Source organism: Spea bombifrons, chromosome 1 (genome assembly GCF_027358695.1).
Source record: "Spea bombifrons isolate aSpeBom1 chromosome 1, aSpeBom1.2.pri, whole genome shotgun sequence".
Classification (NCBI taxonomy): Eukaryota; Metazoa; Chordata; class Amphibia; order Anura; family Pelobatidae; genus Spea; species Spea bombifrons.
In genome coordinates, this window is record NC_071087.1 from 124,139,627 (window position 1) to 124,155,842 (window position 16,216).

General features: G+C 40.5%; 1 protein-coding gene across 1 annotated transcript in view; it reads right to left on the bottom strand.

Moving 5' to 3' along the window:
• Positions 1-15,411, bottom strand: part of AACS (acetoacetyl-CoA synthetase) — a 32,340-nt gene extending 16,929 nt beyond the window's left edge. The window contains exons 1-7 of the mRNA XM_053471832.1: positions 15,214-15,411; positions 12,188-12,291; positions 7,277-7,397; positions 5,839-5,952; positions 4,795-4,892; positions 1,793-1,907; positions 941-1,022 (exon numbers count right to left, since the gene is read on the bottom strand). Coding sequence (XP_053327807.1) covers positions 941-1,022; positions 1,793-1,907; positions 4,795-4,892; positions 5,839-5,952; positions 7,277-7,397; positions 12,188-12,291; positions 15,214-15,346 — 767 coding nt within the window. The 5' untranslated portion in view covers positions 15,347-15,411. The remainder of the gene's footprint in view (positions 1-940; positions 1,023-1,792; positions 1,908-4,794; positions 4,893-5,838; positions 5,953-7,276; positions 7,398-12,187; positions 12,292-15,213) is intronic.
• Between the last annotated feature and the right edge of the window lie 805 nt (positions 15,412-16,216).

The following is a 16,216-nucleotide window of genomic DNA, read 5'->3' on the forward strand; positions in this document are numbered from 1 at the left end:
GAATAGGAAATCCGTGGCAGGAAATTTCGAAACCAAAGTCCGGGCAAGGACACTTTGACCATGTCTGATATTGTCACCCATTAGAGTGGAGTTAAAACAGAGGTCTTGCCATAGAACCTCTAGCACCCTAGCTAAACTGTGGGTCTGATGATCCTTCCAACATGCAGTTCAACTCTTTAGATTGACAGCCACCTGTATGGTAGCGCTGGTCGTAGTTTCAGATGTGACATTCTAACATAGCACCATACAGCAGAAACACATGGCCATATTATAAAGAGAAATTCGGAGGAAAAGTTGTAAATGTGGAAGAATCACCATGGAAACGAATGGAATGTTCCAACCCGACACTTAGCACTACTCACCGTAATCTCTCTTCATGAGTATGGGCTACAGAATGTGATGGCTGATAACAACTGATTTGTCTCATCTAATTTGCATATTTTTTTACATTATTATTTATTGCCATCATATTCTGCAGCTCTGCACATAATCATTACATCCAAAGGTGAAGAAGATTCAGCTCCGTAACACCCTTTGGTTTTGTCAAAAGCATATAAATTATAAACTGGCTGCAAGACAGCAATTTATCAAGTTTACCAACATAAAGGTTAACTATACCCCTTTCCAATCAACCAGAAAGCCCCAGTGGTAAGTGGGCAGAACTGGGCATTAAAATCAGCCTTGGCGCTTTAGGGCATTAGGCTGATTTGCCAGATGGCCAATCCGGGCTTCCTTGTGAATACAAGCTCGTAGCTGCTGGCATATGATATCTCCAGGCACTAAGTCATATAATCTGCATAGCTCTGGAATGGGAACATTTAATATCAAGCTATAAATAAAAATGAAACAAAACACTTTAATAGGGTAAAAGATAGACATATTTTGTAAAAGCAACTCCAAGACCAACAGGTAATAATCAGATTTTCCACTCATCCCTCACCTGCCGGGGATCTTTGAGATGTCGATTTCTTCTTTTGAGTAAACATAGGGAATTATTACCACTTTTTTCAGATCAGGCAGTCCTGTAAAAAGGACAATAGAGAATACGTATATGAGATGGCTGGATATACCTTCAAATGGTCAGTGTTCGGTTACCATGTTATCATTTTTGATAATTTCTTAAGTTAATGATTTACTTATGGCACAATCATTGTGTTTCATATTAATCTAACATGGTCCGTCTATCTGTTTCTGACTGTTTAGTCTTTATGTCTCATATACAGTATATTATATATATATACACACACACACATTTATATATATACATTCATATACATGTGTCCAAAAGACTAAACAGTCATAAACAGACTGATTCTAGTGCAAAGTGGTCTTATCGTCATGGAAACCAACAGAATGGTAATAGGACCACACTTCAGACCATTATTGCGAAGTTAACACATTATTTTATTTTATTGTGTATGGTTTCTCTTTGGTAACCCTAAGAAATGTACAGCTAGACATAATTGCAAAATATAATAATCAAGAAATATATAGGATTACACTTAATCAATAGTAAGAAAAAATGGATTTCCATACTTAAAAAAATGTCAACAAATAAAAGCAAATAATATTTTACAAATACATTCTGGTGTAAAGTTTAAGAACTTTGTAGCTATCCTGAAACATCCCAAGGCTTCTGCAAACCACCATCTGAACCATTACCTTTATGTTGCTAATGAATTAATTAATGTGGTGTTTAGAAGGTACTTGAAACGTTGCACCAGAATCCATTTTGACACATAACCTCATTTCTGAAACTTTTTATGCATTTTTTGCCTTAAGCAAACATTACCCTTTACTACACTCAGGAGTTTCTCCAGGTGGGAATGTCTCTTTCCATTATAAACCACAGCTTCAACTGAGAAGATTAGCTTGGGCTGAATTTGGGAAAATCTGTCCAGGACACCCTAGAGCCAAAACAAAGACATTCAAAATTAAAAGCCATTACATAAAACTGTATCAGTTAAATGATTGGTGGGGTAAACGGCAAACAATATGTACATTATGTCTTATTCTCTTAGTACATACTGTAGGTTATATCTGGCAGTTGAATTGCTCAGCTGTTTTTCCCTGTGGTTACTCAATATTAAGTCTGGGGAAAGAAGTTGTTTTGATACCAAAACTAGAAGAAACTCAGGAAAAGGAGAACCTGAAAAGTTGTGCTTTCAAGCTGGAATGCATAAACAGTAAAAATCATGTCTTTCTCTTAAATTTTATTTTAGTGACTTTGCAAGGAACCTCAATGGAGTTCCTTGACAAATGTCTCTCCCACATACCGCCTGCAAGTCCTGTGTACACCTCGCTACGCAATAGCAAGGGTTTTGCTAAAAAAGACATGTTTCCGGCAAGTTTGCTTCATGCCCAGGGTTGGGCAAAAAAATTCTAACACAGATCCATAAGCTCAATGCCAATGTTTATACTTTATGAGTCATGGGTACAGAATATTTGATTTGTATTTGTATACCTTAGTATAGCCAAAAGAAGGCAGTGGCCAGCATGTGCCCTGAGAGTCACCGTAGCACAAACAAGGTCCAATTCTTAAAAGATCCTTATAGAGCCGACTCGCTTTGCATCTTACAGCTAGTGAAAACTAACAAGATACATAGTTCCTTGGGGCTTTTACTCTCATTCTCTTTCCTGCAAATTCACTCACCAGCCATATCTGGGCTATGCAGCTGAACACACAGCTTCTGTACTGTTAATAATTGAAAAGCCTAAGAATACTATAGTTAACTAAGATCAATGATGCTGGCAGAACATAAAATTAAACACCCAGAAATGAGTCGGAAAGCCTGCTAATCTAAGAGCACATTGCCGTGTAATGTGAGTGTGGTGAGTGATTTAGCCAGGGGCAGCGTGCTGACCCCAGAGTCTAGTCGAACTGATTACCTTGCAATGAAGAATTATAGGGAGGTATATTTTGTTAATGAACTGAGAAGTGCAGAGCAAGCAAACATTTTCAAAGGAAATGAAATGCTGAAAATACAGGTTTAACTCCCTCATACTGTTCCAAACACGTGAAATTCTTTTAATGTAATTTATTGACAAGGCCAAGGCGTGAGTTAAGCTATATCCACAGACCGTGGGGCTCTGCTGCCCTCTAGTGGTAACAGTGTGATGCACAGCTGCAAAATCAATCCTGTACACACAGGCACTGGGGGTGTCTTTTACATCATTGGGGAGGGAGTTTGGGCCACGCTTCTTGGCAGAATTATTTTAATTCTGCCATACTGGTGGGTTTTTGGAGCATGAGCTGCCTTTTTAAGGTCATGCCGCAGCAGCTCAATCGTATTCAAGTCAGGACTTTGACTAGACAGCTCCAAAACCTTCATTTTGTTTCCTTTGAGCCATTTAGAGGTGGACTTGCTTGTGTACTTCGGATCATTGTCCTGCTGCATAACCCAACCGCGCCTGAGCTTTAGGTCACAAACTGATGGCTGGGCATTCTCCTTCAGGATTTCCTACTAGCCAGCAGAATTCATGGTTCCATCAATTATGGCAAGCCCCCAGGCCCTGACGCAGCAAAGCGGCCCCAGGCCATCACGCTACCACCACAGTGTGTGACTGCTGGTATGATGCTCCTATTGTGTAATGCTGTGTTAGCATTATACCAGATATAACAGGACCCATATCAATGTGATTGATTGGTGTGAGCACTAACACATGAAAATACTGATAGGTTATAGGAACCAGGGCCGGCCCAACAATGGAGCCGAGTGGGGCAACCAAGCCCTTTTTTTTTGGTTTTTTTTTAAAGCGAAAGAGAGAGAAAGGGGCGCCGAGTGGTTTTCGCTTACCAGCTTGGTAAGTACCCGCTCCGCGCCCCTCTCTCTCTCTTCTGCGGCGAGTCTCCCTGTTCGGTCTTGGTGCCGGCTTGTAATGCTGAGTGCTGAACAGGGAGACTCGCCGCAGGACTGCTGAAAGCAAGGTAAGTACAAGGGGGGGGTAGATAATGGGGGCAGGGATGGAGGGAGAGGAATGGTAGATAAGGGGGGGAGGGTAGATAAGGGGGGGAAGGGTAGATAATGGGGGGGGGCATTTTAAAATTCGCCCCAGGCGGCATTTTGCCTTGGGCCTGCCCTGATAGAACAATGGGTATTTAACCCCTTAATGACAAAGCCCGCACATGTACAGGCTCAAAATGCATTGTTTTCATTGTCCTTAAGGGGTTAATAAACAAAACCTGCCGTGCTTTGCTGTTTAGGCGTCCTCAGAGGCAAAAAAACTGTCCTATAGATAGGAAAGTACAGCATAAAATAATATTTTAAAGATAACTCGACAAACACATAAACATTTTAAAACAAAACGTTTCAAAATGAATTGCATAGAGTGATAACATTTTCAGCTTTCTGAAAAAGTTTTCCAGGATTTTGGGGTTTATGAAGTCAGGTCACAATTTCCCAGTCTTGGAAACAACAAGCAGTTGTTTATTTCTAAATGTTACGCAATGTTCTTTTAAAAAACATATTTTGTTACAGTACTGGCCTGAATACAACTCTGGAAGCGTTTGGAAATAAAAAGGAGGGCATCAGAATGAACGGTGCTCGGCAAAGAACCAAGTATGTACCAAACACATTCGATCAAGTGAGGTCAAGGACAATATAGTTTCAGACAGTGGGAGTTGGCAGTGAGAGTTACATATTCGATTATACAGTTTAAACGGTGACATGTTTTTGCTCCAGAGCTGTTTAATGCGAGCGGGGACTCAAAAATCTCACCGATTTCCCTAGGCATTATACAAATACATGAAATAGACAAACAACAAACTAGGAAAGCTATGTGGATAACACTTACATTGACTCCAAAATCAGGGGATGTTGCACTCCAGATTGCTCCGATACTCGCAGCAGCCAGCATGGCTTCAACCGTATCAATGCTGTTCGGAAGATATCCTGAAATAAGACACAGCATTTAGGACCGAGACAATCAAACCTTTTTAAAGTTACAGAAACTAGTATTATTATATCGTTTTAGTGCATTGGAACCTCAATTGTGAACAGTATTCCTTGAGAGATGTGAACAGTCCACAACTTCTGGATATGCCAGCTTGAGAACGGACATCTTAACACAAAATTGACTTGTTTTCAAAACCAAACCTATGTCTTATTCCTAATCCATGCATGCTTAAATTTCCTTCATGTAATAACCTCTACTGCTTATTCTGGAAGAATCTTCTTTATTGTCATACGTTTCAACGGGGGGCTGTCAACTTCGTGGCTTTTGAAATTAATTTAACAATTTAGTTTCTTGGGAGTGTCAGTTTAATTGTTTTGGAGACGTCTGGTTTCAAATCCATTTTTACCAAAGGAGAGAAATAACAAAACAGAGCAATAACTGAATGGGAAAGAATAACCACGCAGGCAGGGAGAAAGTTTAATTGACGGCCGCTTCCAACTACACACACATCTGATGCATTTATGTTGGCTATTTTAATCTGTAAACACCACGCCATAGGATTATTTAGTGAACTGAATTTTAAAATGTACAATTTAGGAAAACTGGACAACTGGACCATGTTTTCCCACCAGCTCTGACGTTTTGGTTTGCAGTTGCCCAAAATCTCATGCCTCCAGTTGCTTAGGGTTTATTCTCTCATGTCTTCAACTGCTTGGGGTTTATTTTTTTTAGGTTAACAATACTTGGTTATGCCATCAGGGACAAAATGGTTATCTTTCACCTTAACATGCACACTGAACTGTAACTATCAAACATGAACGTTTGATAACCCAAAGCAACTCTGTTAAAAAAATCCAGGAGATGGCCGGACAGGTGTTAAAAGCTGTATATATTTACATTTATGGAAATAATGGGATGGTATTAGTAAATACAAATAGTTACCAACAACCCTGTCTCCAGTCTTGACACCCATTTTCCTCATGGCGGCTGCATACAGAGCAACGTGTTTTCTTAGTTCCTCAAAGGTCACCTTCTCCACGTTCTCCTTGCCTTCCCCTTTGGAAATGACCAAGTGGTGTAATTAATATAATAGAACAGACAACAAAGCAGATTATACGTTGCTTGGGCTGTTAAAAATATGACTATGCTATACATTTAAATACAATAGGATATGTTCAAATAAATGTACTTTTAGGTTTAACCTTGAACCCATAGTATTATTTTTACCTGGATATATATATATATATATATGTGTACTAAAAATACAGTGAAATCAGTAATAACGTTTAGTGTACTGTTAAAGGCAGCATGGCTCAGAATTCAAGAATAAGTGAAATTTTCTGTTTTCATACAGTGCCTGTAATAAACCCCCCTCTCAGTGCATTAATTTTTGAGCCAAATTGTTTTTTTTTTTAACAATACTGTAGCAAAAATAAAGAAGTTAAAATTTAACTTTTAATGTATCCATATTATATATATATATATATATATATATATATATATACCGTATTGGCTCGAATATAGGCCGCACTTTTTTCCCCCACTTTACTCTTTAAAGTGGGGATGCGGCCTATATTCGGGGTCTAGCTCCCGACGCCGGGGATACGCGTATACAACTTCCGGTGCCGGCACCGGAAGTTGTATTGCGTAGATGTCCCCCGCCGGCCCCGCAAGACACCCGGGAGTCTGCTCCGGTAAGTCTGGGGGGGGGCAGAGGAGGACAGTGGTAGCATATCTCGGGGAGGGAGGACAGTGGTAGCGTATCTCGGGGAGGGAGGACAGTGGTAGCGTATCTCGGGGAGGGAGGACAGTGGTAGCGGATCTCGGGGAGGGAGGACAGTGGTAGCGTATCTCGGGGAGGGAGGACAGTGGTAGCGTATCTCGGGGAGGGAGGACAGTGGCAGCATATCTCGGGGAGGGAGGACAGTGGCAGCAAATCTCGGGGAGGGGGGACAGAGTGGCAGCATGTTTCTTTGGTGCTTTTTTAAAGAAAAAAACTTTTTCTTTAAAAAAGCACCAAACTTTTAGGGTGCGGCCTATATACGGGGGCGGCCTATATCCGAGCCAATACGGTATATATATATCTGTGTGTGGGGGGTTCTATGCGGTCATCTCTCGGATTTAGGGCTATATTCGCTTAGTCAGTAAACTACAGCTCTGTTCCTATTATACCCTAGCTATCAAAGTAACCTAGAAATGTAGCTCATGGAAAGGGAGAACTGGAATCACATTTTCCAACATAAACTAAGAAACCTATTTTGCCTGGTCCTTGACATGCTGACTATCTCTCATATGATTCCTATAAGGAAAATTGCTAAAGAAATTGTCCAATCAATGGGGTTTGCCTTCTTGGTATTAGAAAATTACAAGCAGAACTCACGTGCACCATAAAGGGCAATTTTGTCATTTTCTTTGTGTTTAAGAAGATTCTCTGCATAGTTTAGACGACTTCCATGAAACCATTCGGGGACATCAGAAATGTTTTTTGTTCTGTCAATCACCTGCAGTTAAACATGTATCATTATTATGCATCGATAAAGCACCGGCATGTGATACAGAGATGTAAAATAATGGCATTGGTTAAATACGAAAAAGGAAATAGTTATTGGCATACGTCATCTCAGAGAAAAAAGGTGAAAAGTTGCAGTTTCTACCCCGAGGAGTTTCTGCCAGTGTGTAAGGTTCACGAGTGCATATACATGCGTGTAAAATATAAATATCTGCAAGCAAGACTGCTTTTGCACTACTGGTGCGTTTTATGGGCTGAGGGTGATTGGAGTTGTAGTTATGATCCGTAATTCCTGAGATGGGGAAAATTTTACAATAGACTGGCTGGCAAGCAGACATATAATACGGCGTGCTCCATGTACTGATGCCTGCCTAAAGGCAGCAATTAGACTTTAATTTTAGGGTTTATTATTGTTTAGAACAGCAAATGCACAGCTTTCCTGTTTAATGGAAGTCTTGCATGTATAGTTTTGTTTTTTGTTCCAATTAACTTTATCTGCAGACTTATATGTTGTCTTTCTGGGCAGACATGTGATATTTGGGGTGATTTCCCCTGCTCACTACACAGAGCTGATGTGTGCGATTTATGGCAATGCTAACAAAGTCCTCCATAGACCTTCATGGATCAGAGGGTCCATCTGAGTAATTAAGACTAATTGTATTGCTTACCATAAGGCGGCATGATACGGAGTCATCATGTTTGTACACGGCCAATATCCAACTTTGTATAGCTCACTTGCTATATCTATCACTCAGTAAGGTTTATATACAAATGAATGAAGTGAGAATACAAGCAGCCCATAACACTCTCTTATTAAAAGGAGCTTCAACAGGGTTTTATTTTTTTCTCTTTTACTAAGATATTAAACCTGCTAATATTTTCCATTACTCCCTGCATAGGTTATGGAGAAAACAGTATGCAGATCCCCAAACTGGCAACCAACCCAGTCTGGCATAGACAAGGTGAATAATGAATCCAGCTGCTGGGAAAAAACTACAATAGGAGCACATCTATGAACTTGAGTGCTCATAAGGACTCCGTTCCACCAATCCTGCTGAATGCATCAGTTTTGCAGGTTACAGAACGAGGTGTCTTATATAAAACATAATCTCCAATATACGCAGATCAGCCATAACATTACGACCACTGACAGGTGAAGTGGATAACACCGATACTCTTGTTATCATTGCACCTGCCAGTGGGTGGTATATATTATGCACTAAGTGAACATTTTGTTCTCAAAGTTGAGTTGTTAGAAGCAGGAAAAATGGGCAAGCGTAAGGATCTGAGCGACTTTGACATGGCCAAATTGTGATGGCCAGAAAACCGCAGATCTTGTGGGGTGTTCCTGGTCTGCAGTGGTCTGTACCAAAAGTGGTCAAGGAAGGAAAAGTGGTGAGTGGGCAGCCAAGGCTCATTGATGCATGTGGGGGGCGAAGGCTGGTCCGTGCGGTAAAATCGAACAGACGAGCTACTGTAGCTCAAATTGCTGAAAAAGTTAATGCTGGTTCTGACAGAAAGGTGCATCACAGTTTGTTAGGTATGGGGCTGTGTAGCCTACAATGGGCACCTGAGCATATATGTTAATATATTAATATATAATTTAAGGGTGATGAGTGTGTACTGCTTAATTAATAGCTCAATACTTAGCATACCAAAGACATTTTGGACAATGCTATGCTTTCAAATTTGCAGTTTGTGAAGGCCCTTTTCTATTCCAGCATAAAGCAAGGTCTAGTTTGGTGTGGAAGAACTTGACTGGCCCACACAGAGCCCTGACCTCAACCCCATCAAACACCGGCACTGGAATGGAGATTGTGAGGGAGATTGAGTGAAAGTTGTTATAGCTGCAAAATGGGGCCATCTACATATTAATGTCCATGTATTTAGAATGCCTTGTCATAAAAGTCCCTGTGGTTGTAATAGTCAGGTGTCCCAATACTTTTGTACATATAGTGCATATACATAATGCTTTGTAAACCAATTCTGTCCTGTCACCGAATTACAAATGGTGCATTGAAATGTTGTTCTATATGGTACTTTGTTTTAAAACACAGAAAATCAAAATAATTTATCATAGGATGACATTGGCTTTGGTCTTAGCCTGCAAAACATTCACATTTTAGTAAGCCCTCCTTTGAACTCTCTCAGAATATCTATATCCACATGGAGATGGGCGCTCTAGAACTGTGTACAATATTCTAGGTAAATGGCATAACCACCTCGCTCTCATTGCCACTAAACCTTATAGCTATACAACCCAGTACCCTGGTTGCTTTTCTTAACGCTTTGTTGCATTGATTGCTTACCATTAATTCCTCGCAAATAATTACTCCTAAGTCCCTCTCTTCTGCTGTCACCGATAGAACAGTGCCCCATATGTTATAGTTAGTCAGATTATGTCCCGAGTGTATTATTTTACATTTTATTAACATTAAACTGTAGCTGCCACATTCTAAACCGTTCTTCTAACGTCTCAACATTCATGTTTTTGTTCTTAAGCCACTCCAACGTTGCTTTGCCCTTGCTCTTGTGATCATTCTTTCTGCTGAAAGTTGAATTCCCTCCCAAGTTTCAGGTTTTTTTGTAGATCAAAGCATGTTCTCTTGTAATATTTCCCTAAATGTTGCTCCATCCATTTTTTTGCTTCAGTTTTAACATTATGCTCAGGCCCTGCTGATAAGAGGCAATGCCATAGCACAGCACTTTCAGATTATTCATCATTGTGATATCCAAGCGAGTATTTTATACCTTCTATGCAATCTAATTTGTATGGTATGTTCTTTCATCCTCAATTTCTAGATTGACAGACTGACTAATGAGCCTTCCATAGTGCTAACAAGTGTAATGATGCATAAGTGGAGGCCAATGGCAATGTAACTGCATCATCATCATCATTATCAGGGCAACTCTCCTATACCGGGAGTTTCCAGAGCGCAGGGGTTAAACATTTTAGTTAGCAACTTATTTTAGTCTGTTTTTTACCAAAACAAAGCCATTGTCATGTTACAATAATTGATCATGAATTTCAGTGCTTTAAAGAATAAAATAAAATCTCAATGTATCAATTAGAATAAAACCACAAAGGGAAATCAATGCAAAGATTTAGTGAATCTGGACCAACAGACCCTATCTCTTAGAAGGCTCATAAATAAACTTCAGTTTTTTGATCTAGAAATTCAAATGGTTGAATGTAGCAATCGCTGAAAGGGCAAGTTAAAATTAAAGGGACACTCCAGCCATCATATGCACTCACTCCAGCAGAGTCCCCCCAAATGCAACTGCCCTATTCCCCACCCCCAGCTAAATGCCCTACATAAGATCCATTTGGCCAAATGCATCTCCCTGCATGCGATGTACTCACCTCCAGTCAGAAGCATCGCTGCCTCTGCCGAACGCTGCATGCAGGGGTTTAGACCCCAGAGGTATGTGTCAAGTTTTCCCATTGATTTTATTGGAAGTACTTTCCTGCCCCTAATTGACAGCTTACGCAGCCAATCAGCGGCAAGAAATTTCAGATCATGTTGGAAAAAATATATTGCGGCACGCCTGCAAATTCTGTGTCAGGTATTTAATATTAATTTTTCCGAAAGTAGAAAAAATATAAAAGTACTCACACTCTATTATAGTGAGGGTGTCAGGGACATTAAACTGTCCCTTTAATACAGATCTTAGGGATCTGTAGCCATTCTTTTAAATACCAATATTGCAAAAGGTCTTGAAGATAAGAAGCGCTCTTTTACCAACAATACAGAGCTCTGCAACAGGCTAGAAGTTCCTGATGGAACAAACCAAATGGCTAAATATTTATGTACATTGGCAGAACAGACAAGAGTGTGGAAGTGGCAGTTACATTTTGGTTAAAGCAACATAATTGCACCTGGGGCATAAAAATAGAGTATTAGGAGTAACAGGATGTCCGCAACAAATGAAATGGATTTGGGACTAATCATTTCTGAGAAGAAGGCAGGCTGGTCAAAGAAACAAAGACGTGGAAAATGTAGGAGGAAGGAGGAGGTGGTTCTGCCACTTTACATATCTCTGGTCAGACGTCACCTAATGTACTGTGTACACTGTTGGATATCCAATCTCAGAGAGATCAGGAACTATCAGCAAAGACTAAAAGGTATCAACACGTAAAGCTTGGGCGAGAAGACAGAAGGGACATGATGGAGACATTTACATTCATAAAAGAGGTCAATGGAAAACTAAACATCTTTGGACAAGAAGTCATAATCTAAAACTACAGGGTCAGAAGCTTAGATGTAAGGAAGTTTTACTTCACTGAGAGGGTGGTAGATAACTGGAACAGCCTATCAGCAGAAGTAGTAAAGGCTAATACAGTGAGGGAATTTAAACATGCATAGTAAAAGGTATAACACTATTCTGAACATAACACTGGAAAATGGCTGAATAAGGTTTGACAGACTACATGAGATGAACTTATCTATCATCAAATTCTTTATGTAATAGTGATAACAGAATATGACATAAGTCGCAGGTGTAACAAGCAGGAGAGAGTTTTCAGGCCATGTGCTGTTTGGATGCCTTCTTGCTCCAGTGTTAGGGTTACGGTTTAATGTTACATGATGCTATGATGTCATACCCTCAACACCTGAACTGCCCCCCTACACAACCCACCTAACACACAACCTCTGGCTTGTATCAGAGCCAACAGAAACTGTATCATGGCTTTAGAACGATGCAGTAAAGGGATTACTTCGTTACAACTGCTCCGCAGTAACGTTTTGGAACTGTCGTTCTAGATAAAAAATAACATACCTCATCATACCGGCGAGAATATACAATACCACTGAAGTCCCAAAATTCTGCCCAAAATTCCGGGTAGAAATCCACAGACCACTGATACAATTCACTGTAATTGGCTGAAAAATACAAAGTGATACAAATGTCAATTACATAGACACGAAGAACTAAACGGCCACACTCCTCATGCACGAAACGTAATAATCTTACGAGAAAAGATTAATGGGAGAAAGTGTTTTACGTATACTTTTACAGTTAAGGACAGTATTTCTGGCGCTTTTTTTATGTTTTTTAAAATGGAATTTCCCTGTCCGATCCTGCTGTGACTTCACAAAAGTACGACGTTTCCAAAGCAATCTAGAGCTTCTAGGAGGATAAGGACACCTTTTGATTTTCGCCTACTGTTCCATGTGCTTCCTCACTAACAGTATGGGAATGTTATACCTAACATATGCAGGAAAACTGGCTAATCTGTACAATTCCATGTCCTGAAATCAACTTATTTTCCTTAAACAATATCTGTTAATGCGTAAATGAGAAGACTGTAAACCAGATCACAATCAACATCTGCTTTACACACCTATCTACGTGTGATCAGCACACAAAGGGTTAAGGCATTCTGGCTACAAAGTTACTGGAATGTGGCAACAAACGGGTGAGCAGAATCTCAGGGCTGCTGCCAAGAAGAAAACCAAACAGGCGTGCCCTTAGTCATATTGACTTCTACCCCGAAACATCCTGCTCCTTCCACGTCCCACAATGGCCTCGCTGTTAGTGGAGAGCAACTCCGCTGTTACAGAAAGTAAAATTACTAGAGTTACTCGGTAATGTCTGTTTACACAACATATGCAGGAAATATCCAACTTAAAGTGCTTTTTAATGATACTTTTTGGTCAAGTGACACTACTATCTTTATAACAGATAGGTTACTTTGTTAAAATATATATATATATATATAAACCCTGGTTTGTCATTAAAATATTACATTAAGACAGGCATAACTGCTTGACAGTCTCAAGTGATTTTTAATGAAACAGCAGAGACCGCGATGCTATTAGTAGTAACATTATCTCATTAAAGGTGGATAATCTGGCCTAGAAAAAAAATGACATTATTTGCCCAGTGGGGTTCTGGACCATTTTAAACCAACAGGGAAAACACTATTATATATATATACTCTTCTTGTATCATCTATATATGTCATATGATATAATATCACACAGAGGCAGGATTGTCCCGAAAAACATAACATAACCACAAAATGTGATTATACAGTTCAATACCCTAAATAAACTACAGGGCCCCACCGACTTCACCAAGCAACATGTTCCACAGTGCAACCCTTGCCGCCAAGCAGCTTGTGATTGCTACCTTTGCCCCCAAGCAGCTTATCAGTGCCATCCTAGCAACCAAACACTCTTCCTGTGCCATCATTAGCCCCAATCAGCTTGTCTGTGCCTTCTTTGCCCATTACAAAACACACTCTGGCACACATATGTAAATGCACATGTACAAATTCATTCTAACACACATACTCCCTCTTACACCACATACATATACACATTCATACTCACACACAAACACAACACATACACATTATTATTAATATCATTTATTGTTTTATATAGCGCAATCAAATTCCGTAGCGCTGTACAATGTACAATACACATCCATGCTAACACACAAACACTTACACACTATAGCAACACGCACTCCATCTCACATCATTTACATATACATGCTCATGAAATGGTCACAGGGGGTCTCACGGGCACCCTGACATGTATATGACAGATGTACCCATCTAAGAGGGATATTTAGCCATCATACTCACTTTACTGCATAAGATAGCTAGGTCCCTTTAAATTTATGCATAGTAAAAATGGCAAAGACAAGGGGGGATTCTGCAGACCCCCCCCCATATGCATTTGCCTTTTCCCCTGCTGTACTTTCTGCCAGTGAGCTCCAGCTCTGGCTAAGTGATCATTGCAGGCAGGAGTGTATTAATGCATTTGTATGAAAAGCACTCCCATTGATCAGTGGCTAGAATTCTTGGCCCATGGAGGGGTAAGAAAGGTATGTGATTTATTTTTCATTTTTTTTTTCCTTACGGTGTAAGTTTGAGTGAAGGGCTCTCTACCTAATTCTTGTTTTGTCGCACCCCTTGAATACATGTATCGTAAGAAGCGTTTACCTTGATAAGTTGCTTATTGTTGCTGATGGGGTTGGGCAGCCTTTGCGAGGCTGGGTAAAGGGTTTATTTAATACCTGTGATGGCTCATCTTTGGTTTGATAATGATATTCTCATCTGAAGTCACAAAGTCTAGAACTTGGTCCAGGTCACCCATTATATAAGGTGAACCTCTGCAAAAGCAACTTGGCCCTTTTAGCTGTAAAGGTCTGTAGATCTTGACAGAAAGTGGGGATCCTAGCAGGTTTCTCTAGTCCTCGTAGCTGTCTAGTGTTAACCCCTTACTGGTTAGGCTGAAGCATCCCAGTTGTATCTGCAGGTAGTGAAATGAGTCATACCAAATCTAAATATCCCACTAGTCAATGTACAGAATACATCAATGGAGGGATGAGCCAACCTCCTACATTACAATGTCTCCCTTTACAAAGTACATGGAGCATTCTCAAGAATATTCAATGGGTACTTCTACTGCTGTAATGATGTGGGGGCTAATATTAATGGCGCAAAGGGTGTCAAAATGTGTTACTACTAATATAATACATACTGTGTTTTCAGTAATATTAAACCTTCTACCTTGATTTTTATTGTAGTGTGTTCTCACAGGTCATTAGGATATTCATTACACAACCTGTCTAATACATCACAGCCTATTCTTTTATCAATGGATTTGTTCCAACTCCTCTGGCATGCTGGATTTTATATCAATTAATTGTCACATGCTCACTGGAGAAGTGTCACCCAGTCCCGGCATATGTCACAGCATTAACCCTTTACAAACTAGCCAGTATATATAGACTTCCATGCTTCTTATTATTTGCTGGTATGGCTTATACTCTCTGCTGTCACTCACCTAAATTGAGCCCGTAATTACTGTTGATCCTGGCTCGGAATTGGTCCATCTGGGTGATTTTCTTGGAGTCGGGGTACCACATCACTGTAGACTCCATGATCTCCTCAATTACCTGCCCCTCTTTCTTAGACATGATGAACGTGCAAGCCTGACAGTCTCCACACCTACCCAGCGCCCGCAGCGAACACGCTCCTATTTACATACATACATACAGGCCGTTTTGCCATATCCTTCCGCGGCTGTGGGAATGGAAAAATAGTACGTAGTGTCCTCCCCGGTCACGGAGTTAAACGTCGCGTGAGGTAATGTAGCGTTTCACCATCCTCGGGGTTACGTGGCCATATGAATGAATGAAGTAATAAAGTCATTAGCGGCATGCTGGGTTGTGTTTGTTCCAGGATAATGCCACCTCCAGGGCATCATGGAAAACCTCACCCCTAGGCAGGCAAACTGGTTAATGTTACCCGTGTATGTTCCCTGCATTCCATTACCTGCACTGGCATCCAGGTTTTTCTCACAGGCTTGGGAGTAAATGCCACAGAAAGGGCACTATAGGTTTCATTATTAAACTAGGTTGCAAAGGTGAAATGAACCGAGAGCATGCAAACCTCCCCTCACAGTGCCTGCGCATTTCTCCTCAACCTCCTAATAGATTGTAAGCGCTGCTGGACCAGTATGTGTTAGCATGGGTTAATGTTATTCTCAATGTTGTATATTTTCAATGTTATTGTTAATACTCATTCTCTCTTCTTTGTTGTAATTGTGCTAATGAATCCACTGGAGCCCTGGAAATAATACGTAACGTACGTGTGTACGCTGTGTGCACTTACCTAAGATAAGGAGGCAACCACACAGGAGGACTGGCACCTTCTACTGGGGGCGGCGCGTAAAACCAAGTGGCGCCATCAGCCACTTGTGCCCCCCAAGAAACTAACATGGAGTGGTATACATATTTACAAACACATACACCCCTACACACTCCCTTCTAACACACATACTAACA